At 38.7% G+C, this 27,443-nt stretch overlaps 1 protein-coding gene across 10 annotated transcripts in view; it reads left to right on the top strand.

The window, feature by feature from the left end:
• Positions 1-27,443, top strand: part of USP54 (ubiquitin specific peptidase 54) — a 159,333-nt gene that overhangs the window by 98,282 nt on the left and 33,608 nt on the right. For 8 of the 10 annotated variants that reach the window (XM_053664000.1, XM_037130626.2, XM_053663999.1 and 5 more), the window contains 8 exons: positions 15,801-15,935; positions 17,559-17,672; positions 17,813-17,895; positions 18,297-18,402; positions 18,519-18,665; positions 22,549-22,698; positions 24,271-24,439; positions 26,007-26,177. In XM_053664000.1, the coding sequence (XP_053519975.1) occupies positions 15,801-15,935; positions 17,559-17,672; positions 17,813-17,895; positions 18,297-18,402; positions 18,519-18,665; positions 22,549-22,698; positions 24,271-24,439; positions 26,007-26,177 (1,075 nt within the window). The remainder of the gene's footprint in view (positions 1-15,800; positions 15,936-17,558; positions 17,673-17,812; positions 17,896-18,296; positions 18,403-18,518; positions 18,666-22,548; positions 22,699-24,270; positions 24,440-26,006; positions 26,178-27,443) is intronic. The other 2 variants (XM_037130628.2, XM_037130627.2) reach the window with 1 other exon arrangement.

The raw sequence follows: 27,443 nt of genomic DNA, 5'->3' as shown, positions 1-27,443 counted from the left end.
TCTCTCTCTCTCTTCACCTGTCTCTCTAAAATCAATAAGCATGTGCTCAAGTGAGGATTAAAAAAAGTAGAATATTGTCAGTGCCATAGACATTTACCCTTCCTTCTTTCTCAGTCACCTTATTCTTTCTTCAGGAGAACTACTTCCCTAATGTTTGTGGTAATCACCTCCTAGTTTTATCCAATAGTTGTAATATCTGTGTGTCCATTCTTCAACAATCTCATTTAAAATTACTTGGCTTTGAAAGTTTATTATAAATGGAACCATTCTTTATAAATTTATGTGCATATGTCTTCTTAGCGTTAGCTCAGCAGTGTTAATAAGATCATGTTGTATGTAGATTGAATTTGTTCATTTTCATTATTATACGATATTTCATTGTGTAAAATAAACCACTGTTTGTTGACTAGTAGTCATTTGGATTATTTCCAGTTGTTTTTTTTTTTTTTTTTTGTGAACAACATTGCCAAGAACATTCTCATACATGTCTATAAGTATGTATACATTTCTTTTGCATACATGCCTGGGAATGGGATTACTGGACATGGATTATGTATATCTTTGATTTTTTAGATACTTGTACACTCTGACCAGCAGGTTTTTTCTGGAAGTTAAGAAAATTCAGTTCTGAAATTCATATGACAAACAGTGAAGAATAGATAAGACACTCTTGAAGAATAATAACAAAATGAGTGACTTTCCTCGTGTATCAGAGTTGGCTAAGTTATTTTGTTGTAACAAACTAAAATCACAGTGGTAAACATGCAAAACTATTTTTCGTTCAGCTTACTTGTCCACTGCAGATTAGTAGAAAAACCCTACAGCTTATAGTCACTCAGGAACTCAGGTGGCAAAATTACACCAAGGTGAATATTATTGTACTAGTTGCTAAGCCAAAAGGAAAAAGAGCTCTGGGCAGTTTTGCACAGGCAGTTTTGCTCAGCATGTCACTTTTCTGTTCACAACCTGTAGACCAGAGCTACTCATTGGCTCTAATGAATCACAAGGGAGCCAGAAAGTGTGATTCTCTTATCATCCTTGAGAGAAGAAAGAACCAGAAATATTTGGCAGGCAGTACTAATGACTACCATACTTTACCGGATATGAAAACTTATAAAGCTGTAGTCATTAAGAAAATGTGGTGTCAACACAGTAGGACTAATAAACCAATGGAACAAAATCCATTGGTTTAGGAACAGACGTAATGGAAACTTGCTTTCAGCTCTGCAATCAAAGAAGAAAGTGGACTTTTCAATGAATGGAGCTTAGATAATTGGTTATCAATACAAAAAAAAGGAAATTAGATTCCTATCTCATATCACACCAAAATTAAAAATTTCAGATGAATTAAGGATTAAAATGTGAAAGAAAGTTTAAGTTTTAGAAGAAAATATGAGATGACCTCAGGGATAGAAAGGATTTATTAAATAAGTGTTAGGACACGAAGATACAGGGAAAAGCCCTGAGACTGCAAATCTACCTCTGTACACAGAAGGCAGGGAAAGACCCAAGAAATAGGTTGGCCACTCCATTGTAGTAATTAATAGAGTTTATTAAGGAAAACATACTATGAGGCATATCTTGGGTGGGGTAGCAAGGCGAAGTGTATCCCTATGCTATTCTAGGCGGGCACCAAAGAATTACATGGGGTAAGGGAGGGGATAATCACGTGTACAAGTATATGCATGCTACCAGGTTTGGGAAATTACATACTTGGCCAGGTCAGAACAACAACCTGTTCCAGGAACCAGTGCAGAACAGGAGTCAGGGGAAGAGCGCTGATTCATGTCAAAGTGAACATCAGTTATAAGCAGTCTTTAAGTGCGCTTTTCAGAACGCAACCTTCTTTCTGGCCTGGGTCTGGCTCATGGGACAGACCGCAGTCTTGTCATGGAGCGGTCTCTTCCCCATAGAAAGACATGAAAAATACAAAGTCAAAAATATTGATACATTGTACTATAAAAAACATTAAAGAACTTCTGTTCGTCAGATGACTCTGTAAACAGAGTAAAGACACAAGTCTACAGGCTGGCAGAAAATATCTGCAATATATATAACCAACAAAAAATTGGAATCCAGCATAGTACTTCAGAGAAGAAATCCTATAAAGAATAAGTAAAAGGTAAATGTGTCAACAGGAAAATGGGCAAAAGACATAAACAGGCATTTCTCTGAATAGAAAATCCAAATGACCTTTAAGCATATGAAAGATGCTTATCCTCTTTATGTAAAAAAAATACAGTAAAAATTAAATTTAAAAAATGTAAATTAAACCATATTCTTCAGATTAGGAGAAATTTTAAAATCAGATAAAATTGTTAGTTAAAAGGTAGAGGAAGAAGAATTTGCATACATTGCTGGTTGGAATACAGACTGATACCACTACTTAGTAAAACAGTGTGTCATTCCATCTGTCCAGTAAAATTGAACTAGCATATACTGAACCACTCAGTTTTTCTACTCCTACGTATTTGCTGTGAAAACTTCCTTGTACATGCATACATACTAGAAGATGTACTTGAGAATGTTCAAAGTAGTAGTAGGTTTTTGTGATTATAGAAAAATGGAAACAACCCATTGTGCCAATAATAGAATAGATTAAAAAATTATGGTTTAGTCCTAGAGTAAAATACTATATAGTAGAGAAAATAAGAAGCTTGAAGCTACATATATCAACTTGAATTAATCATAAAAACATTACATTGGATGAAAAAAGCAAGTCATAAAAAACTACATAAATTATGATTTCATTAATATACTAATAATCAAAAAAAGGCAAAACTAAACAACCAATTGTTCAGGAATATGTACATGTGCTAAAATAAGAGAAAAAGGGAATGATTCACAAAATTCATGATAGTGTTTACCTTTGGAAGATGGAGAGGGAGGATGTAATCCACTTGGGCGTCTCAAACTCACTGTTAATTTTTCTGTTTCTTTTTTTTTTTTTAAAGAAAGCCTTTATTTTCATTTAAAAAATGTAGAGATTTTATTTATTTAATTTTTGAGGAGGGAAGGGAGGGAGAAAAAGAGAGGGAAACATCAGTGGGTGGTCGCCTCTTGTGTGTCCCCTACTAGGGACCGCCAGGTCCCACAATCCTGGCATGTGTCCTAACTGGGAATTTAACTGGTGACCCCTTGTTTCACAGGCCAGCACTCAATCCACTGAGCCACACCAGCCAGGGCAAATTTTTCTATTTCTTAAATTGGGTGGTGGGCTATAGGGACTTATTTATTATATTATTCGACTATATATACATGTTTGTTACTTATTTAAGTGATTATTTTATTTTTTATTATAAACATATATTTTAAAGTACTGCCATTTTTCTAGAAAGTACACTGAAGTGTAAAGAAAAAAAAAGAAAATTGCCTAATTCCACTACAGAGATTGTCATTTCTCTTTATGCTTCTTCTCTGGTGTATGACATTTCTAGTAATAAGTCTTCTGCCCACTGTTTTAGTTTTAAAAAAACTTTTTTTAGACTCCTAAGTTGCTTTTCTATTTCTAGTGTCTTCCTATTTCATTTGTCTTACCCAAGAATACCCTGGAGTTACTCCCTTCTTGAAATTTTGAAGTGGCTCCTAAATGTCTTTTTTTTTTTTCTAAATCCTCACTGGAGGATGTGTTTTTCTTTTCTTTTTCTTTTTTCAAATCCTCTTTTTAGAGAGAAGGGAAGGGAGGAAGAGAGAGTGGGAGAGAAACATGGATGTGAGAGAGAACCATCAAACGGTTGCCTCTTGATCGTACCCTGACTGGGGACTGAGCCCCCAACTTAGAAATGTGCCCTGGCTGGAAGTCAAACCAGCAGTCTTTCAGTTTACTGGATAACGCTCAACCAACTGAGCCACACTGGCCAGGGTGGAGGATGTGTTTTTCTTTTTCTTTTTTTATTATTTTACTTTATTTTAAAAAATATTTTATTGATTATGCTATTACAATTGCCCAGTTTCCCCTCTTTATTCCCTTCTGCCCTGCACACCCCCTCCCATGCACATTCCCCCACTTTAGTTCATGTCCATGGGTCATACATGTAAGTTTTTTGGCCTGTACATTTCCTATACTATTCTGAATCTCCCCGTGTCTATTTGTACCTACAATTTATTCTTCTTATTCCCTGTACCTTTTTCCCCATTCTCCCTCCTCCTTCCCATTGATAACCCTCCATGTGATCTCCATTTCTGTGATTCTGTTCTTGGTCTAGTTTTTGTTTTTGCTTTTTTTTAGGTTCAGTTGTGAGTTTATTATCATTTTGCTGTTTATATATTTTTTATCATCTTTTTCATAGATAAGTCTCTTTAACATTTCATATAATAAGGACTGGGTGATGATGAACTCTTCTAACTTGACCTTATCTGGGAAGTGCTTTATCTGCCCTTCCATTCTAAATGAAAGCTTTGCTAGATAGAGTAATCTTGGATGTAGGTCCTTGCCTTTCATGACTTCAAATATTTCTTTCCAGCCCTTTTTGCTTGCAAGGTTTCTTTTGAGAAATCAGCTGATAGTCTTATGGGTACTCCTCTGTAGGTAACTATCTCCTTTTATCTTACTGCTTTTAAGATTCTTTCCTTCTCTTTTATCTTGGCTAGTATAATTATGATGTGCCTTGGTGTGTGCTTTGTTGGCTCCAACTTCTTTGGGACTCTCTGAGCTTCCTGGACTTCCTGGAAGTCTATTTCCTTTGCCAGATTGGGAAGTTCTCCTTTATTATTTTTTCAAATAACTTTTCAATTTTTTGCTCTTCCTTGTCTCTTTCTGGCACCCCTATGATTGCTGGACTGGGGTCAGCAAGGTGGCGGCTGGCAGACCGGGGCAATCCCACATTAGCATGTGGATAAACCAGGAGGAACAATGGGGACACAGATCACACAACCCAGAGTTTCAGCATAGGAAACTAAAGGCTCAGAACTTCTGGTTGTAAAAATCTGTAGGGGTTGTGGCAGTAGGAGAAACTGCCAGTCTCACAGGAAAGTTTGTTGAAGAGACCCCCGGAGTCCCTGAATGTACACAAGCCCACTTGCCTGGGAATCAGCACCAGAATGGCCCAATTTGCTTGTGGGTAGTGGGGAAGTGACTGAAAGGTGGCTGGGAGCTAAGCAAGCAGCATTGCTGCCTCTCGGACCCCTCTATCACATACAGCACCACAACACAGCAACTTGGGTTGCCCTGCCCTGGTAAATACCTAAGGCTCTCTGAGACAAAAAAAAAATATGGCCCAAATGAAATAACAGATCGAAGCTCCAAAAATAGAACTAAGTGATGAAGAAATAGTTAACCTATCAGATTCAAAGTTCAAAACACTGGTAGTCAGGATGCTTACAGAAATGGTTGAGTATGGTCACAAAATAGAGGAAAAAATGAAGGGTATGCAAAGTGAAATAAAGAAAAATATACAGGGAACCAACAATGAAGAGAAGGAAACTGGGACTCACATCAATGATTTTGAGCAGAAGGAAGAAATTAACATTCAACCAGTACAGAATGAAGAAACAAGAATTTAAAAATGAGGAGAGGCCCTGGCTGGCATAGCTCAGTGGATTGAGCACGGGCCTGCAAACCAAAGGAACGCGGTTCAATTCCCAGTCAGGGCACACGCCTGGGTTGCAGACTAGTTCCCAGCAGGGATGCACTAGAGGCAACCACACATTGATATTTCTCTCCCTGTCTCTCATTCTCTTCCCCTCTCTCAATAAGTAAAATCTTTTTAAAAAATGAGGAGAGGCTTAGGAACCTCCAGGACAACTTTAAACGTTCCAACATCCAAATCATAGGGATGTGTTTTTATTGATTTTAGAGGGAGAGGGAGAGAGAGAGAAAGATAAAAAGAGACATTGACAGACATTGACATGGATGTGAGGGAGAAATATCTATTGATTGCCTCCCACAGGGACCAGGACCAGGGGTTGAATCTGTGACCTAGTGCATGCCCTGCCTGACAGGGAATCAAACCTGCAACCTTCTGGTGCACAGGAGAACGCTCCAAGTAACTGAGACACCTGGCAAGGGCAGAAATGTGTCTTCTTCATGAAGTTTTTAAAATACTGTCTCTGTCCAGATCCATGATTGTTTGACTTCATTGCATGGCTGAATGAGAAGGTGGCTCTTTTGGGAAGGCGGCTCAGTTTTTCTTCCTTCTTGGTGTTCCTCACAGTTCCTGGACCATAATAAAGACATATAACTTTTCTGGGTTTATATATTGTTTTAGTGGGTTTTGGATTTTAGTTACAGAGTTTGAGGTACTTGCCTTTTTTTTCTTTGCTTCTTTGTCTTTTCTGCTCTCTCACTAATGTCTTATTTAATAGAGATTTTCATATTGTGACTTTTTGTCTCACATATATTTTAGCAAGTCTACGAATCTAGGCCTTCATTCCTCATTCAGTAAGTGAAGAGTGAGATGTGTGTGTGTGTGTGTGTGTGTGTGTAGGGACGGGAGGGGTGGAGTGGGGGGTGTTGATGGTGGAGAACCTCGGCGGAAGGAAAAAGCCTGGGAGCCTTCCCGCAGAGGAGTTACATGTTGACTTGGGGTGTTGCAATGTGTGTGTGATCCCATATATGTTTTTCTCTGTGAGTATAATTAAGTATATTTTTTTCTCTGCCTCCTTTTTAAAAATTAGAGGAATGTTTGATGAGGCTGGTAAATATTCCTTTTTGCTGGTACTTCACATCCTGCTTGCATCCTTTAATGATAAATGTGATATTTCAAAGATTATTTTCAAAACAGAATACTGCAACCTAAAATAACCACCCTTTTCCTTGTGATTATATGTTATTCAAGAGGCCAAACGGTCTTAGTGTCCTTCAGATAATTACATCATAGTGTCATTCTTGTATGATTTGTTGGATAAAAATATTCTATATCGTAGGAACATAATAAACATGACAACAACAAAACCCCTGGGAAACTCCAAAAATTCCTGAATTTGAAGTACTGTCTTAAAAAACTTGTCATTTCTATAGTTTGAATTCTTTATGTTGGAGCATAATTTTTTTAGCTCTAGAACCCACTGCCAAGGACAAAAAGAAACACAAACATGTTCTTAGATGAATCAGAAGCCAGACAGCTTTCTGTCAGGCTGGTGTTCAGATGAAGGGTTTGCCAGTCAAGGTCTGGTCGAAAGATACGTATCCCTGCTTTTTCTTCAGTTGTGTACTTTCCCTTGCACCAGCCCTTAAAATGCACTTCCTGTTGGCTTTATGAGAACACCTTTTGGTTCGTGTCTTTGTTTAATGTTTTTGGCTTTTTTCTTCTGCTCTGTGAATGTCTATCAATATTCCAGTGCTTTGTGATCTTCCCCAGGTAGCATAGTGTATGTTGTATCCAGTGCTTATAATTGCTTTTTGGTAGTTTGTACACAATATTAATGATAACCCATTTCTTTTGGTCCTGCAAATGTACTTTTTTTCCTGTATTATTTGGTACTAAGTCCCTAAAGTAATTTCAGTCCCAAAATCTTGCATGGGAATTTTTAATGATGGCTTTCATCAAAAAGAATTTGTTAGTGTGTCTTTCTGCTTACTTTGAACGGTAATGCCTTTCAACTCTGACTTAGCAAATAAAAGAGATTTGTGTGCTCATTACCCTGTCACTTCAAAAACTCCAAATTTATTTTCATCTAATGTTACTAAAAGATTTTTCCTGACCTCAGCTGTTGTCATGCCCTATAGCCCAGAACTTAGTTATTATTCATATTGAATCTACTGTTACACCCCCAACCCCCAGAGTATGACTTTACTTTGGTATTGGCTTATTTATTTATCTCTGTTTAGGGGAGGAAATCCGTCCTCTGTACTTAGTATGCCACAAAGATTTTGTTCTTCTTCCAGGGATTGTACTAGAGGCTTTGCAGTGCCAGGATGTAGGACAGAGTGTTTTTTGTTATAGGCAAAGAAGAATGCTGCATTGATTGATTAAATTCAACAAATCTTCTCAATTAGTGATTTTTCTTTTAAGAATGCTGGTGTAACACGAATCCCAGGGAATGGTGGTGGTGGTGGAGGGGCAGAGGTGGGGAGGAAATAGGTTTTTGTATATAAGGTGTCCTGCAACGTAAGTCTGTATCCATAGAACAGTAAGACTGCTCTGAAGGGGGAGGGAAGTCTGTGTTCTGCTGATAGCCCCTTGTTAATTGGGGTTGGTGGGGCGATGGGGGGTGTGTGGATTTGAGAGTTAGAAAACAAATTTCTTAATATTTTTTAGCATGTTCCATGTAGCTGTTCCTCTATTGGGTACTGAACCATAGCCCAGGGAGTAAAGTGATACAAGAAATTACTCACCATTCATTGTCAATCTAGTGCTTTTTTTTTTTTTTGTAGGTTAGGGGTGTGGAAAACTCTTCATTGTCCTGTAGTCATGGCCAGTATCAGAGAGGAGTAAACCCAGTATCCTGGACTGACTATTTAAACCAAGAAATTAGATTTCTCATATGTTCACTGGAAATTTTAGTTAGTAATAAAGCGTCCTCATGGTATTATGCTAAGTGAAACAAGTCTCACAGAGAAAGATAAATACCATATAATTTTACTTATATGTGGAATCTAAAGAACAAAATAAATGAACAAACAAAACAGATATAGACTCATAGATACAGAGAACAAACAGGGTTGCCAGATGCAAGGGGTTGGGGGAGTGGCTGAAAAAGGTGAAGGGATTAAGCAGTACAAACTGGAGTTACAGAATAGTCATGGGGATGGAAAGTACAGCACAGGGAATATAGTCTATAACATTATAATAACTGATGCCAGGTGTGAGAATTGTTGGCGTGGGGGTGGGTGGTGAGAATAACTTTGTGAATTATATAACTACTATGTTGTACAACTGAAACTAATATAAAATTATATTGAATGTAAACCATAATTGAAAAATTAAAAAGCATTAAAAATAACAAAATATAAAGTCTTCATAAAAGAAATATATGTCCTCATGTCCAATGCACATATCACCTAGTTGAGTTGAACTTGCTTGTTTTGCTTACCTGTGAGATACAAGGTATTTGTGTGGTCTTTTGGCCGAGCTTTCTTAGTGTTAAATTCTTAGTAGGCTGTACCTAATTATTTAACTAATTTAACCACTGACATAACTTGAATAGTATAAATCTGAGACTCTTATCCATTTTAAAATTTGGACTTCAGAATTTCACATTATATTCAAATAGAGGGCTATAACTGTAAGGAAAAAAAATAGTAGATTATCATGTTTCTTTTCTTTCCAGATTTTATGGCAGAACCCGAAACTTATATAATCTCAAAATGTTGGTATATGTCCAGAAGGGTCCTCCTTTCCATTTCCCCTGTGGGAAAAGTGGTTATGGCATTAATTTTTTTAAATATTTATTTATTTTTAGAGAGAGGGGAAGGGAAGGAGAAAGAGTGGGAGAGAAACATCAATGTGTGGTTGCCTCTCATGTCCCCCACTGGGAACTGGCCTGCATCCCAGGCATGTGCCCTGACTGGGAATTGAACCGGCAACCTTTTGCTTCACAGGCCCATGCTCAATCCACTGAGCTACGCCAGCCAGGGGCATTAATTTTTTAAATTTGATTTAAATGCTGTTGGTAATCTGTAAGATTCTATATTTTTGATCTTGGCAAAAATTAGCAAATTGAGTATTATATTTTATAAAAATCTCTATCTTCGTTTATGATTTCCCACTAAAAAGCAATACCATTTTCTGGTGAATTTGACTTGCCTCTGTCTTTGCATGTCTCTGTTCAGTGTCTTGAAGTCTTGGTGTTTCTCTCTACCTGTGTGTATATCCATGTCTGTCTGTTCTTTATGGGTAGCAGGAATGAGTGTGATAGGTAGCTTACAATGGTCTTTAACTTTACCATGACAAGTTCAAAGTATGGGCTATGAACTGGAGGCAAATTAAGTCCTAAACTTATGGGAGGTATGGTATTGATCATTGAATTTAATTTAAAGGGACTGGTAGAGGAGGTCCAGAGGTTAGCTGTTTTTAGATGTAAGGTTAAAGAGTCTCAAGAGAGAACCTAGCCACCTGTTTGCTGCCTTTCCCAAAGATGAACCAAGAATTTCTATTAAACTGACTGGATATTGTTGATGGTATTAAGGAATTATTATTACCTTTTTCTGTGTGTTGTAATGATATTATGGTTCTGTTTTACATAAAAAGAGTTTTTAGTTTTTAGAGGCATATTCTGAAAATTTGCAGATGAATACCATCTATAGTTTGCTTCAAAATGATCTGGGAATAGGATAAGTGGATGGGTGGTATATATGAGGTGAGATCAGCCAGGGGGTGATAATTGTTGAAGATGGATGCATGGGAGTCTATTGTGCTATTTTTGTCTACACTTACATGTTTGAGATCTTCTGCAATAAAAGGGTAAAAATTCAATATTATTGTTATTGGTGCCAAAATGTTCTTTCTTCTCTTGAAAGAGGACATTAAACATGCTCTGAACACACAAAACTAGTGTGAAAGTTCTTTTCTAGTAGTCAGTGACACTCAAGGATTAGCCTCTTTATTTATTTATTTATTTACTTACTTATTTTTATTTTTATTTTCAGAGAGGGGAGGAGGGAGGGAGAAAGAGAGGGAGAGAAGCATCAGTGTGGAAGAGACACATTAATAGTTATCTTCTCTCACACCCCCCTCGAGGGCCTGGCTCACAACCCTGGCCTGTGCCCTGACTGGGAATTGAACCAACAACCCTTTAGTTTGTAGGTGGGCACTTAGTCCACTGAGCCACACCAGCAGGGGCTCCTTTATCTTCAGATGGTTGCTTTTTCAAATAGGCTTGATGGGCCACATTTAGGTTTATGATTTATTTAGGTCTATGATTTCCAGTAGACGTGGAGAAAAGGACTAATTATGACAGCCAAAATGTTGAGAGGTTTGGGAAGCCTAGGTCAGGAAGAGAAACCCTGAGAATTGATTATAGTGGTACATAAAGTGTATTGTGCCTTTGCAGAAGGGATTGCTGACACCTCTCAGCTGACTAGGTCACGATCCAAAAACCTCGGGCTCATAAAACATCAAGTTTAGTGACAGCCCTTCTCCTTGACCCCCGTCTTCTGTACTCATGACTTCTTTCAGTTGCAAGGCTGGGAAATCCTGAGAGAGAAATAATTAGCTGTTTCTTCCCTAAAGGTAAAAGTCTGTATTTTAGGGGGGAATAACCCCAGGACTTAAGCAACAGCTGCACTTGTATTTGCCAAAGCACAGACTTTCTGTCTTTATGGTACTTCTCTCATTTGCATGGTTCTTGCTAACCCAAATAATTATGTGCTCATGTGGGTAGAATTATGTGCTGCTTGATCCAAGAGAAATGGGTGGAGCAGCACCTGCTTTTAGTCATTAAAGTTTTGTTGCTTTTGCATGGCATCCAAGAAAATAGTTAATAGACAAAAAGTAATTTGGCTTTTCTTGTAAATGAAAAGGAAGACCTCTCTGGTTTCACCCTGTGAAGAAAAGTAGAAAGAAACTTCAAAGGTGGGTTTTCTCTGTTTATTGAAACGAAACCATCAGGGACCCCACAGGGAAAAATTCCTGGGTTTTGGTTCTTCCTGTCCTTTCTCCCTCCCTGCTGTAGAACTCAGCAATTGGAAGAATACCAGTTTTTGTTCCTTATTGGTGCTACCACCTGTTCTTACTGCTGAACTAAATGTTCTTGGCTTTCTTTGGTGTGAACAGGATCTCCCTCTGGGAAAGGTGGGAGGAGGGTGAAAAAAGGAACAGGAGGAGGCCCGTTCCAGCCCTGTGCTCATGTGAGAGGGACACACAGGGGTTAGTGTGCTGCCCTAACAGAGAGGCTTTGTGCTACAGCTTCTTCCAGAGCTGCAGCTCCACAGATGCATGCTGGGCAGGCTCAGGCTGCTTCATCCCTAATACACTTGCTTCTTCCTGACAATAGCAGAGCAAAATTGATAACAGTGCTTAAAATAAGAAAATAAAGAAGAAGCAGGCAGAGGCCATTCTGAAAGTATTCAGATACTCAGTGTGTTTGGAGAAAGCTGCCTGTAATTAAGAAGTGAAGAAAGAGTATAGCATGGAGATGTTGATGTCACTGAACACAAGAGCCAGATCTGTTGTTGCATACCCACTGTGGGCACAGGCAGAGCTCCTAATTTCAGGGGTGTCCAACCCTCGGCCTAGGATGGCTGTGGATGAGGCCCAACACAAAATCATAAATTTACGTAAAACCTTTTTTTGTTTTTTGCTCATCAGTTTATGTTAGTGTTTGTGTATTTAATGTGTGGCCCAAGACAGTTCTTCTTCTTTTGGAGTGGCCCAGAGACGCCAAAAGGTTGGACACCCCTGCTTAGGTCTTTCTCTTTATGTGCTGAAACCCTCATTATCTAGGTCATAGGAAATCTACCTCGCTTGAATAGCAGGTAGCAGAATGTAGAAGTGTTTCTGACTGAAGGCCCTTCTTCAGGGTAGGTCCATGGCAGACAGTTTCCTTAGCAACTTTTAATAATAATAGTAATAGCTAACACTGAGATAGTGCTTATCATACTGCCAGACGTTAGTCTAAGATATAGATAGATATACAGATAACTTATTTAATCCCTAAATAACCCAAGAAGGTAAATACTATTATTAATATTCTTTTAAAAGAAGAAACTAAAGCCTAGAGAAGTTAGGTAGTTTGTCCAAGATCATATAAAAAGTAAGTAACAGGGCTGGGATTTTGAACCCTGATCGTCTGGTTCCAGAGTTTATCCTCCCAACTGTTACTCTATACCATCTCTCAGTGGAACCCTGTTCTTTCTCAAACAGGTACATCTGAACCGCAGAATACAGAAAGTGACTTCAGTGACTGTTTTCTTAATTCTCTCTAGAATCAGAACATAACTAGTACTATGCATTGGAGAGAAGTATTTCATTAGGAACTGTTGATGCCTTAGAATATCAGGGTTTACTTCTTGAGGAAACTCAATTGAGAAAGCCTGAAGGAGCTGTAGTTTGCAAATATATTTATACAGAACTATTCTGGAACTAATTTACTGTTGGTTTGTTTTGGAACCAGTTTTGGATTTTGAATAAAAAGGACCAAATTTCATCTATCCCTTGCTCTAGGGATAGAGCCTTTGTCAGCAGTAATGTCTTACCATTAACAATTGAGGAGAACAGCAGGTTGGGATATGATAGTGGTTACTAAGATTTACCAAGCTGAGGTAACGTTCAGCAAATTAAGTGGTCAGACCACCATTTATTTATAGAAGTGGTCACTGTTGCTTTTCCAACTTTCATTTTCCTTTGTTTCCCCATGTTCCGCTAAGTTTCAGAATCTCATACGTCACTCGGCAGATACCCACTTGCCCCCTGGGAGTGTTTAACTATTGGCCTAGACATTTCCTTTTGGTCTGATTTAAGAGGCCACTCAGAGATATTCTACTTTCAGCAAAAAACTATAGAAGGTCCTGCCTTGCCTTTACGCAATCTTAGTCTTGTGAAAAATTTCTAGGTGAGTCCAAAATAACTTGGGGAAATTATAATAGATTTCCCTCCCAGCTTATTAACTAATATGAAGTATATATTGCTGGTACTGCTTCCTCTACATCATATGAAAAGTCATCTGTAGGGAAATAATAGCAGGTAAATAACAGTAAATTATTCTTGAGCTGCTGTAGGGATGGATGTTCAATGTGAATGAAGAGAAACCATACTAGTAAGAGAGCAGAATGACAAAAATTGTTCCCACGTGAAATGAGCGTAATGAGGTTTAGTCCCATTTTGCTCTAACTAGTTATGTTACCTTAAAAAAAGTTTGCTTTTTCTAGGTAATTCATTATCTCCCGAGAGGGAAGGAGAAAGAGAGAGGGAAAACTTAATAATATCTTCCCTTAATAAGATCTACCCATATCACATGATTGATTGATTTGTTCATTCACTCATTTATTTATTTAAAACTAGTTGTTAATTACCCTCTGTATGCCAGTATCTTTCAAGGTTCTGTGAATATAGCAGGGAAGTAAAGGATAAAAATTTTTGTCTTCATATTCTAGACAGTACAGTCAGACAGTAGATACGTAAAGTACATGTTATGACAGATGGTAATAAGTGCCACAGGGAAAAATAAAACAGGTAAGGCTGGGAGGTTCAGGGAGAGAGGGTAGAGTTTGAAATTTTAAATAGTGTTATCAGGAAATACTATATTCGGGAGATAATATTTGGATAAAAGAGTGAAGGGAATGAATGACTGGGCTGCTGATTGGACAAAGTAAGATGAGGACCAAGAATTGACCATTCTTGGTTGGTGGAGCCTTCAATTCTTAAATTGTGTATGTAGGTTTATAAAGCGCTCTCATTTCTGGTCTCAGTAGCAAGTCTGAAAAATGACCATGGGATTTTTTTATGTGAAGAAAGCACAATAAGAATTTCAAGCAAACGACATTCTTTAGCCTTTTGATATGTGATTAGCTGTTGAGTGAGTTACTGGGTGATTTGGTGAGGATTCGGGCTGGGTGCTGTCCAGGGGCACAGTCTAGTCTCTGGGTGAGACTCAGCGCCACTTGATGAGAAGGACTTGTCAAGCCAGGTGCCACTTGTTGCCACTCTTTGTTTCCATTCTGTGGACATACCGTTCATCATTATTTCAGGTGTAGTTAAAGATGGAGAAGATAGATACATTTAATAACACCAAAAAAAACCCCTCTGCTGTACATAAAAAACACCAGAAGGCTGGGCTAAGGTATTTGCCATAGTAATACACATAAAGACCTAGAAAAAAACAAACGTAGCTAGAAAGACTAAAAGTAACCAGATTGTATTAACTGCTGGCAGGGGTATGGGGAAATTTATTTATGTTCATGTACTGGTAGAAGTATAAGTTTGCATAGACTATCTATAACAGCAAAAAATTGGAGACTGCCAAAATGTCTGTCAGCAAAGAAATGTATAAATAGATGTGGTTTTGTTACCTGATAAAACACTGTGCTACAGGGAAAAGGAATAGACCAGGTATATGTATTATATCATTATGGGGAGACCTCAAAACAATGCTGAATTCTTTAAAAAGTAAAATGCAGTGTGATACTTTGTACATAAACAAGAAATACACACACAATACAGGACAGGGCAAAAATAGGTTTACAGTTGGGAGTACACAAAACACAAGAATTTATTCTCATAGTTACTAATTATTGTATTATTTCCCATATGAACAACTGTAAACCTACTTTTGCCCTACCCTGTATATCTATCCCTAAATATACATAGTATGTATATATATTAAAGTATTAAAAATAAAAGATTATGCAACAAACTCATGATAGTGAGTGGCTGGTAGAAAGTGTGCAGTGTTCAATGGGACATTCGCTTTATCTGTGATTGGAAGTAAAAATGGTGTAATGTTTATTTCTCAGTGTTAGACATGTAGGTATTTCTTATTCTTTGTACTTTTGGATAATTTTGTATTAGCTAAACCATTTAAAAGAAGGGGGCCACGTTTCATAGAATGAACCCCCAAAGAATAATTTATCAATCCATTTACACATAATTTATTTACTGTAGACCATCTACCTCTATCTGTATCAGAGAAAATGAGGTGACTGAATATTAACTCAGGACAGTGGTCTCTCCTAATATGTCTTTAATGTTGTCATACTCAATTAGAAGGGCAAAGATCTTTATTCTTATTAGCATGGGATCATTCCCTTTATTCTGACTCGTCATTGTTTATTTTTTTATTACTGACTGCAAGCATATCAACTTGTAGGAAGTTCATTTGGCTCCATAGCTATGAGCACGGGGATGCTAGCATGACAGACTGCGATGTTTAGAAGATTAATGACAGAATTGTGCTTCTCCCCTTATCTAACCTCTTCCCTACAGGGAATCTTTAACCAGTTTCAGTGTAGCAGTGAAAAAGTGCTTCCATCTGACACTCTCCGCAGTGCTCTGGCAAAGACTTTCCAGGATGAACAGCGCTTCCAGCTGGGAATTATGGATGATGCTGCAGAGTGCTTTGTAAGTGCTGGCCTCTGGCCCTCTTTGATATGAGGTGGGACTGTTGATGGTCTCCAGCAGGGACTAGCTACTGTATTGTGGTTATTTACTGTGCCCCTGGTCTCTACAGTTAGAACTAGAAATTTCCCTAGTTCCTTGGAGTACTGGGGTATCTCTGCTAATGCAGTATGACTGGCCTTGCAGGGCTACTCTTTTTCCTTCAGGTTTAGGGTAGTTTTGTGCTTGCCATTACATAAAACATTGGCTGTCACCTTCAGAGGAGACAGGGCTCATTAAAATACAAATTGCTGTGCCCTGTTCTCTTGAGTGTTTGGTTCAATAGTTCCGGAGTAGGGCCCAAGAATATCTGCCTCTGACAAGTTCCAAGGTGATGCTAAACACTAATGCTACTGATTTGGGGACCACACTTTGAGAATTCTTGCATTACTAAAAGTAATTAAACAGAGAATAACTGAGTGCTGAGCACATGTAATGTGCTGTTTAGCATGTGCTATTTACATGTGCTAAATAGCATATGTAATGTGCTATTTAGATAACTGCGTTTCTCCCAGTGACTTTTAGTGGAAGACCCTAACTCCTCTGAACTCTGGATTCTATTCATCAGCCTTCAGAAAGCTGTGAATCCAATAAAAAACTGAGAGAACGATATATACATCCCATAACGGGGTAAAATGTAGGCCAAAATCAGAGCTACTCCTGAGAAACTGGAGCAATCACTGATTGCTGATGGAATTGTAAAATGGTAATGCTACTTTGGAAAAGTTTGGCAGTTTCTTAAAAGAAGAAATCTGCAAACTATCACTTGACTCAGCAGTTGCCTTTCTGGACCTGCATCTCAGAAAAATGAAATTTTATGTTCATAACAAAACCTATACATGAATATTCATGAAGCTTTTTGCATAATAGTCACAAAACTAGAAACAACCCAAATTCCTTTAATGGGTAAATGGTGTCACAAATTGTGGTATTTCTGTACTGTAGAATACTACACAGAAATAAAAAGGAATAAACTCTTGATTTATGTAGTCTTTAGAATGGATCTAAAGGGAATTATGCTGAGTCAAAAATGTAATATCCAAAGGTTATACATTATATGATCCCATTTACATAGCATTTTTTAAATAACAGAATTACAGAGATTAGGGACCAGATCCATGTTTGCTAGGAGCCAGGGTTGGATTTGGGTCGGTGAGACTGTAAAAGGACATTGTGAGGGGTCCTTGTGGTTATGGAACAGTTTTCCATCTCAATTGTGGTTGTGGTCACATGACCATATATACATGTGATAAAATTGTATGGAGCCACGCGTAAACACAACTGAGTGAAATCTGGTGGAACCTGAATAAACTCTAGATTGTATTCATGTCTATTTCCTGGTTTGGACATTGTTACTATAGTTATACAAGATGTTAACATTGGAGGAAACTGGGGGAAAGGTTTATTGACTTTCTATACATTTTTTTGAAACTTCCTAAGAATTTATATTATTTCAAATTAAAGAGTTAAAAAAAATCACTTTCTGTCTTCCAGGAAGATTGCTGTTTCTCTGTGTAAACTGCCAGACAATTTGTACATTTGTCTGTTAAGTATTGTTGGTATACTGCATTTGTTCTTTCCTGTTAGGAAAACCTGCTGATGAGAATTCATTTCCACATTGCTGATGAAACCAAAGAGGATATATGTACTGCCAAGCACTGCATCTCCCACCAGAAATTTGCAATGACGCTATTTGAGCAGGTGAACCTTGTTTCTATCCCCAACATTTATTAGACTTTTTGTTTAAGAACACTTTATCCTGGGATGTGGGGTGTCAAATAGTTGCCAAAACAGTTGATGACCATGGCTGCTTGGTTTTGCTTTTCCCCCTCTGGGCCCAGTGTGTATGTACTAGCTGTGGCGCCACGTCCGATCCACTGCCTTTCATCCAGATGGTGCATTACATCTCCACCACTTCCCTTTGGTGAGTCTGACAGGGTTCTCTCTCCCCTTAGGCACTCCTTCGGTTGATTGGGTTTTAACCAGGCATCCAAGTAGTTTATATCCTTATTGCTGATTCTACACTATATTGTAGGAACTCAGAACTGTAATTTTAAAATAACCTGTGTTCTCCTTCTTTTCCACCCCTTCTTTTTTCTTAGTCTCAGTTCTGGCCAGCCAAGTGGAAGGAAGAATGGGGATTCAGTGAGCTTAAGATTTTGGGACAGGCAGAGGCATTCAATGTGTTTGTGAGACTCTGAGGCTGGCCAGGAAAAGTAGGCAGAGGAAGAAAGTCAAACATGTGCGTTAGAAGTTTATATGAATGATTTATTTGATTTAACTGTAACTCTCACCATCATCCCCAATCTATTTCTCATCTTGAAGCAATCAGGCTATTTGTATGTTGGAAAGACGAGAAAAGCCCTCACCAAGCATGTTTGGTGAGCTGCTACAGAATGCCAGTACCATGGGGGATCTTCGGAATTGTCCGGTGAGTTAAGTTAGTGGTGGGGTTTGGAATGGAGGGGGAAGGGAACCCTGGGATCAGTGGAATGGAGCCAGAGCCAGTGAGAAACATGTCAAACAACCCTTATGTATGTATTTCAGAGCAACTGTGGAGAGAGGATTCGAATTCGCCGTGTATTGATGAATGCTCCACAGATTATCACAATTGGATTGGTATGGGACTCAGACCACTCGGACTTAGCAGAGGATGTCATTCATAGCCTGGGTACCTGCCTTAAGTTGGGTGATGTGAGTGTTAGTTTAACTTTGACTTAGAGTTACTGTGTTTTATTCTTGCTCAAGAGCATGAACACTCAATACAAAGTTATATTATAAATGACAGCTATAGTATGTTCTGGACGAACATACTTGTGTATAGTAGTCCCTCCTTATCTATGGTTTCACTTTTTGTGGTTTCAGTTACCCACAGTCATCTGTGGTCTGAAAATATTAATGGAAATTCCAAAAGTAAACAATTTGTAAATTTTAAGTTGCACGTGTTTCTCAGTAGCATGATGAAATTTCGCCCTGTTTTCACTCCTTGATCCCTTTATCCAGTGTATCTACACTGTATATGCCACTCATCTGTTAGTTACTTAATAGCTTTCTCAGCTATCAGACTGACTGTTGCAGTATTGCAGTGTTAATGTTCAAGTAAAAGTAACCCTTAGTGTAGCCTAATGCTGAATCACAGCAGCCTATGTAATTCATTTCACTTCATCTCATAATGCAGGCATTGTATCCTTTTATGTCATCACAAGAAAAGTAAGTGTAGTACAGTAAGATTTTGAGAGAGAGAAGGACCACATTCACATAAATTTTATTATAGTATATTGTTGTAATTGTTCTATTTTATTATTAGTTATTGTTGTTAATCTCTTATTGTACTCATTTATAAATTAAACTTGATCATAGATATGTATGTATATGAAAAAAGGTAGTATATATAGGGTTCAGTACTCTATGCAGTTTCAGACATCTGCTGGGAGTCTTGGAATGTATCCCCTGTGAATAAGGTGCATTACTGTATATGTGTGTGCCTATATGTGCATACATGTAAGTACATGATCACATACCTCCTTTGGGTAGGTAACAAAGGCTTTTCCTTTATAGGAAATGGGAGGACCTTGGCCTTGAAAGACAAGATAGGCAGAGCTTAGGTACTGGTAAAAATCAAGCAATTTTTAGAGTTATTGTGTGCTCTACTCACTGTTAGTTTATCCCAATGTAGAACAGGGAGGTGCATTCGACCGTGGGAGGAGTAAGGTCAAAGAAGTGAGTAGTCCTGCCTGACCAGAGCTGCTTGGTGAGGTGAAGGAGGTGCAAGTTGGTGACTTGAGTCCTATAAAACAAAATTCCCAGTGAGGAACCAGTGTCTGCTGAGAAGGAAATGAAGTAGTTCAAAAGATAATTTAGTGGGTTAGTGGTTTTCTCTGAATCTATTTAGGAAAATAGGGTAACAGACTTCAGACCTGGGGCTTAACCTTTTTTTTTTCTTTTTCTTTTTAACTTTTTATTGATTATGCCATTACATTTGTTCTATTCCCCCCTTCCACCCTGCATGCCCCTCCCCCACCATTTCCCCCTTTATTTCATGAACATGTGTCTCAAATTCTTTAGATTCTGTATTTCCCCTACTATTCTTACCCCCCCATCTATTTTCTATCTACTCTCTATGCTACTTATTTTCTGTACCTTCTCCCCCCTTCTCCTTCTCCCACTCCCCTGTTGCTAATCCTCCACGTGATCTTCATTTCTATGGTTCACTCCTGATCCAGCTGTCCTCTTAATTTGCTTTTGTTTTAGGTGTGGTTGTTGATAACTGTGAGTTTGCTGTCCTTTCACTGTTCAACTTTTTTATCTTCTTTTTCTTAGGTAAGTCCCTTTAACATTTCATATAAGAAGGGCTTGATGATGATGAACTCCTTGAATTTGATCTTATCTGAGAAGCACTTTATCTGTCCTTCCATTCTAAATGAAAACTTTGCTGGATAGAGCAATCTTGGTTGTAGGTCTTTGGTTTTCATGACTTGGAATACCTCTTTCCAGCCCCTTCTTGCCTGTAAGGTCTCTTTTGAGAAATCAGCTGACAGTCTGATGGGAACTCCTTTGTAGGTGACTGTCCCCTTATCTCTTGCTGCTTCTAGGATTCTCTCCTTCATTTTGATCTTGGCTAATGTAATGATGATGTGCCTTGGTGTGTTTCTTCTTGGGTCCAACTTCTTTGGGACTCTCTGAGCTTCCTGGATTTCCTGGAAGTCTATTTCCTCTGCCAGAATGGGGAAGTTCTCTTTTATTATTTGTTCAAATAAGTTTTCCACTTGTGACTCTTCCCCTTCTGGTTCCCCTATAATTCGAATGTTGGAACGTTTAAAGATGTCCTGGAGGTTCCTAAGCCTCTGCTCATTTTTTTGAATTCTTATTTCTTCATTCTTTTCTCTTTGGCCATTATTTGCTTTCTTCTGGTCCACTCCATTGATTTGAGTCCCAGACTCCTTTCCATTACTATTGGTATCCTTTCCATTACCATTCATTTCAATTAGTTTAGCTTTTATATGTTTCTCTAATTTGTGACTAAAATCAACCAGTTCTGTGAGGATCCTGATAACCAGTGTTTTGAACTATGCATCTGAAAGTTTGGCTATTTCCTTGTCGCTTAGATTTATTGGCTCTGGGGCTCTGAGTTGTTCTTGAGCCATTTTTGGTCTGTTCGCACTGGTAAGTAAGTAAGAGGGGTGAAGCCTTAGTTGTTTACCAGGGCGGGGCCACCCAGGTCGCTGGTTTGTGACCCTGTGTGTGGGGGCGGGGTCAGAGAGGGAGCAATGGCGGTCCTCTCTGCTAGCCCAGTTTGTCCCGTCCCACCACTCGCCCCGGCCTGTTTATCCAAGCAGAATTGTCCGAACCTGCTGCCCCGTGCACCGTGCGGTCTCAATGCTCGCCTCTTCACTGGTTTATCTGCACGCAAATGCGCCACTTACCGCAGACAGCCGGCTGTGCCTCTTCCCGGTGTGCACCGGTAGCTAGCCGCGATCGATCCATGCGCCTTCGGCTGCTTGCCCGCCACCAGGTCAGAGATCTTTTAGGTCGACCAGCTTCACTGCTGGCTTACCCGTTTAGCCGAGCATTTCGTCCTTTTTTCGGACTCTGTATTGTCAATTTTCTGTGTGGTCTGGTTGTGTTTATCATTGTTAAAAATAGTTGTTCTTAGATTTGGTTGTGCACGGAAGCAAGGTGGGTCCACCTATGCCTCCATCTTGGCGGAAGTCCCTGGGGATTAACCTTAACCAGCTCCATGCCTGGATGTAAGTACAGCCAGGGTTTTCCTTGAGTTCAAGAGAAGAACCAGAAGCTCTTTGGTTTCCTTTCTATTAGTTTTGTCCTCGGGGAATCCTATGACTAAGAAGATCCCTTGTTGATGTTTTTAAGTATCATTAAGCCACTACTGAGAATAAATGAACTATTTGGGATCTTATTTTAGTCTCCCCAAGGAATCTCTGCAGTGAGTATGCTATGCACAACAAAATCTCCTTTTTCTAAAATTCTGTAGCCTGCATATTCTGTGCTGTTCTAGTTTAATTTTTATGATTGTTTTCTCACCCGAGTCAGTTCCTCAAGGCAAGAATCACTTTCTGCAGTGTGTTTCATTATTGTTTTCTCTTAGCCCCTAGCACAGCATTGGACATCTAGGAATTGAGATGCTGGTAACCAGCACGGGGTATTGCTTCTCCTAGAGACTCTCTTACCCTCTACTGAGGGTCTCATTAGGAAATTTATATTGTGGTGCCAGCTGATGAATAACTTTTAAAACTTAAGAGTATTTTTGTTTTGTTTTTGTTTGGTTTGGTTTTTCAACTTTTCCTGACTCCTCTTATGGTAGCAAGAAAAATATTATCATGGAAAGGTAAGAAGAAACATCACCACCTTACCAGTTACTGGACACTCTCTGTTGTGCTTTTCCCTATGTTTTGCCTTTTTATGTTCATTTCTGATGATTAATATGGACTAGCAAAAAATCTTATACTGAAGGGCAGAGACGTAAGTCAGAGCCTTAAGAAATGATGGAGTCTGCTCACAGAGGATGTGAAAGGGTTGAGTATGTCACTGTTCTTTACTTTCTCTTCTTTCCCCACAGCTGTTTTTCAGAGTGACAGATGACCGGGCCAAGCAGTCTGAACTGTACTTAGTAGGAATGATCTGTTACTATGGCAAACATTATTCTACATTCTTTTTCCAAACAAAGATCCGCAAATGGATGTATTTTGATGATGCTCATGTCAAGGAGGTAGGAATATTCAAGCGCTTCTTAAAGTGTTTGGTAACTGCAACAAAAAACTAAGGATAATTATTTGTCTTCAGTGTTTTATTTTAATAATTTTAATATCTCTGTGCCTACCTATTGGATTTATGAAAATATTAGTCTTGTCTTCCCCAGTTGATGGTAAGTTTCCTCGAGGACAGGATGAATATGTCTTATATTATTTTCTCTAAATACCCTCACATGGCATTCAGAACAGTTCTGTATTTGTAGCTGACAAATTTTTTTTTAATGTGTTAATTGGTTAATTTGAGCAACAACAATCTAATACCTCAGATTAGGTTATAAGGTTAGCAGAAAGCTCAGAATTCCAAGTTTTGGAATCATTAGTGGGTAATACTGTGTCTCTGGGCTGCTGTAAATTATTCTCTGCTGGTTAGCTCCCTGAACATGTTTTTGAGACAGTACAGAGAAAACAGGGCTGTGATGATACTCAAATCTGGAAACATGGTACTGCATAAACTGGAGTCCAGGTGAAGCGGTTTAGGTGATTTGCATGGGTCAGAAAGACTCCCGTGATTAGGTTAGCGCTGGACACTAGCGGTTAGACTGCTTACACATTCTGCACCAGCACATGGACCGCGAGCAGCCCCTTCCGCAAGTCATAGTCTTTGTCAAATTCTCTAATTTCCTTCTTCTTTTCTTTTTTTGCTGTTGTCATTTTGGGCAGCATATAAATTCTTTGAGCTTTATAGATTTTTCATTTGAAAAAGAATACATGCCTTCTAAGATATTGTATAAGATATTTTATAAGAAGTATATAAATGTGTTTTAGTTAGAATAATGATAACCCAGTTATAAATTTACTGAACATCTATTATAAAATAACAACTATGATAGTTGTCTGACTCCAAGAGCACACTATCTAACAATGTGGCTGATTCAAGTTAAAGAGCAGGTGAGTTTGGGGATTTGGCTGGATTGTCCTTGCCATGGTGATTCAGTTACTCTTTTCCACTGCAGAGGCACACTGAATCCAGCAGAAAGCTAAGGCCGGGAGGTCCAGCTGTCTATTCTAAGCAGCTTGACATTTTATGCCCTGCCATGTGTGAACTCTGACTTGGAATGTCATTTATTCTAAGGCAGTCTGTGAGAGAGTTTCTGCCTGTTCTTTAGCTTCATAAAAGTGATTTTAATATTTAGGAGAAAATTATAGAAATCAAATTTCAAGCAAACGCTTTGATTTGATGATGTCTTTGAAAAGAAAAAAAGATTGCCAAGGCAGCTCAAGTCTCCTCACATAGCATACTCGCCTTTGAGAACTCTTATTCATATTTCACAACCAAATTGATGTTTCAATAAAAGTAATTTTATTCATTATTCCTGTCTTTTACAGGGTTTTAAGCTTTCTAAAAGGATTTATCAAAAAAAAGATTTAGCGATTTATTAAGTGTAGGTATAAGATCTCTTTTGTTGTCTCTGTACTTGATTTTTGTCTTTTCATCTTTTATTTTCTTTAGAAAAACAGAACAGAAAGATACGTTTTGAATTGTGGATATGAAATATAATTGTCTGTTCTCATGATTGTTTTTGGTTCAGATTGGGCCCAAATGGAAGGATGTGGTGACCAAGTGCATCAAGGGGCATTACCAGCCTTTGCTGCTGCTTTATGCCGACCCCCAGGGTACCCCAGTGTCCACGCAGGACCTGCCTCCCCAAGTTGAATTCCAGTCATACAGCAGGATGTGCTACGATAGTGAAGATTCTGGTGAGCAGCCCAGCTCCTACCTCCCCCTTTCCCTCTCCAGCGCGGTCATTGGATATTTGGGGCTCTCGATCATGAGCCTAGAACATAACCTAGCTTGGAGAAAGAGGATCCGTTAGAAAAAAGAAAGAAATGCCAACTCATGCTGAAGCCCAGCTTTCTCCAGCTTTGTGTCTTTTGACACAACGAATGTGTCAAGAATGTGTTGCCTATATTCAGTGTGTCCCCAATTCAAAAATTCAAAGGAAATTACGTCGATAGACTGAGATATTAAATTTGTGAGGGAAGCCTCAGCATTTAACCTTCTAATTGGTAAAGATGACAGATGACTGATTCTTACTAGCAGTTTAACAGTGACTTAAGTGAATTGTTAAGACTAAGGGAAATGATACATTACTACAAAGGTAGTTGTAGTATTAGGGATGAGAGATTTTTGTTTTAAAATGCCAAGAACAGTAGTGATATTTTTCAGCCTATGAATCAGTTGTTTACTTCTAATTCAGTTGTTTGGAACCTGAATTATGTTTTCCTGTAGAAACAATTTGCAGCTTCATGGCTAAAGTCTCAGGTTAGCCCAAGAGGCTCATAATACAGGGTCTGGCAGAAGTAACACCTACTTGAGTGTGGTTGGCAGGGTAATAATGTGGGTATAATAATTTATCGTTTTAATTTGAACATTTCACCTAAAATGTCATATGGTGAGTTTGAGTGTGATATTGTTATGTTATAGAATTACATGCTGACAATTTTGTAATAATGGATTTTGTAATGAAAGGCGGCATTATTTGTGCTGGACCCTGTATATTAGAAATATAACCCTAATGATTTTGGCTTGACTTCTGAAAAGGAAAAAGAAATGTTCTTTTCCACTTCTCTTTTTAGGGCTGGCTCTAAGTATAATTTCAAAAGAGAAGACGCTTGTCTTTGGAATCTTTTTCCCTCCCTTTTGTATCTCTCTCCTGCTTGATAACTGGTGTTCTTCCCAGCTGTGTAACCTCAACCAGACCAGCTCTACTTCTGCCTTCGATCAAACACGCATTGTCACCACTTAGCTCAGCTAGGTGTTTAGAGGAAAGTATTCTGATTTAACTAATTCACATAAAAGTATAAATAACAGCCCCATGATTTCTCAAAGATACTAAAAATGCTTATAATGTCAATTAATTTTTTAAAGTGACATTTCTGGCAGTAGAGGAAAAAAATTATGGGTTAGGGGTTATGTATGCCAGGTCGGCCTGGGACTCCATCTAAGTGGATCTTATTTTTCACAACTTTTTCCTTTCTTCCACTTTCCCCCCATAGGTTTTCTAAAAGCCCCACAGTTTTTCACAGTGGCAGGCAAAGTGAGGGCTTCAGCAAGGTAGGGGCAGGAATGGGAAGAATTGTTTGTGTGTCTGTGTTATCTGGAAGTTGGGTGTTGGGAAGAATGGCTCTGGTATATCCTTTTCACTGTTCCATCTAGGAATTTCTTGCCTTATGGACCTTTGTTGCCATCCAGCTCTTTGCCCCTCTCTCTCACTGTCTTTCTCTCTTCCCTCACTTTTATGTATGTGTCTCCTCCTTCCTTCAGGGAGGGAGCCCTCCATCTCAAGCGATACTCGAACAGATTCCTCAACGGAGAGCTATCCCTACAAACACTCCCACCATGAATCTGTGGTCAGTCACTTCTCTTCTGATTCTCAGGGGACAGTCATCTATAATGTGGAGAATGATTCCACGTCTCAGAGCAGTCGGGACACAGGTAGGGACTCAATGCAGTGGATCCTGCTTGTTCGTGCAGAAAGGGTTTCCAAGAAAAAGAAATTGGGACAAGTCAGAAATGTTTGTCATGCAAAGACAAGAAGGCACAGAACTTTAGTAATTGAGTGGGATCAAAATAAGTAACACAATTCTGAACGAACAATGATGTTCCATTGCATATATTCCTGTCAACAGCAGTGTACCGGTAAGGACAATTGTGATGTGATTATTTTTTAAAAGGTTTTATTTATTTATTTATTTATTTATTTATTTTTAGAGAGGGGGAAAAGAGAGAGAAAGAGAGGGAGAGAAACGTCAGTGTGTGGTTGCCTCTTGCGCACCCCCTACTGGGGACCTGGCCGACAACCCAGGCATGTGCCCTGACTGGAAAATGAACCAGCGACCCTTTGGTTCATGGGCTGGCCCTCAATCCACTGAGCCACACTAGTTAGGGCTGTGATGTGATTATTGATGTGATAGTTTATTCTAAAATCTAATCTGTTTTTCTTCTGCTGTGCTTTTAATCCCTGTCCTTCTCATAGTGCTCCATTAAACTCCTTTGGTCTTTTACCTCATGACGTTCTCATGCCAGGCCTTGTCCCAAGTGAAGGGCTTTGAGGGAAGGGGCATATTATGACAAAGGGACACGTGCTTGTCACCTTGTTAGGCTTCCTGAAAGGACAGAGACACATGAGAATGAAAGCTTGCCTGTTTGTTATTGTGAGTTCCATGCAGAGAACATTCTTAAATTTTTTTATTAATCTATTCAGAATGTGCCTGTGTCAGTGGAAAAAAGCAGTTTAGGGCATAAAAGGAAGAACAGTGAACAAATGACTGCTGAGATGAAAGTTACCACCGAAGGGATAGAACTTGGGAATTAGTGAGTTCATGGCAGCTTGTACTGTGTGCATGGCCCCTTTTTGAAAACAGAAAAGTTCAAACGTATGCAGAAGTATACAGGATAGCATACTGCCCCTCAACATACCCATCACCTAGTTTCAATAATTATAACTCATAGCCAATCTAGTTCCATCTGTACTTCTACCCACTCCCCCTTCTCCTGGATGATTCTGAATATTCTGGATTATTCAAATCCCAGACATGTCACCTTTTTCATAAATGTTTAGTATGCATACCTAAAATATAAGAAATAACTTTTAAATATACCATTATCACACTTAAAAATGTTAACAGTAGCTCCTTTAAACCACTAAATAACTAGTGGGTGTTTAAACATCCAATTTTCTTATAAATATAGTCATAACTT

Source organism: Artibeus jamaicensis, unplaced genomic scaffold (genome assembly GCF_021234435.1).
Source record: "Artibeus jamaicensis isolate MK-2021 breed Jamaican fruit bat unplaced genomic scaffold, CSHL_Jam_final contig_332, whole genome shotgun sequence".
Taxonomy (NCBI): Eukaryota; Metazoa; Chordata; class Mammalia; order Chiroptera; family Phyllostomidae; genus Artibeus; species Artibeus jamaicensis.
The sequence above is the reverse complement of the archived record's forward strand: the minus strand, read 5'-3'. Positions and strand labels throughout refer to the sequence as shown.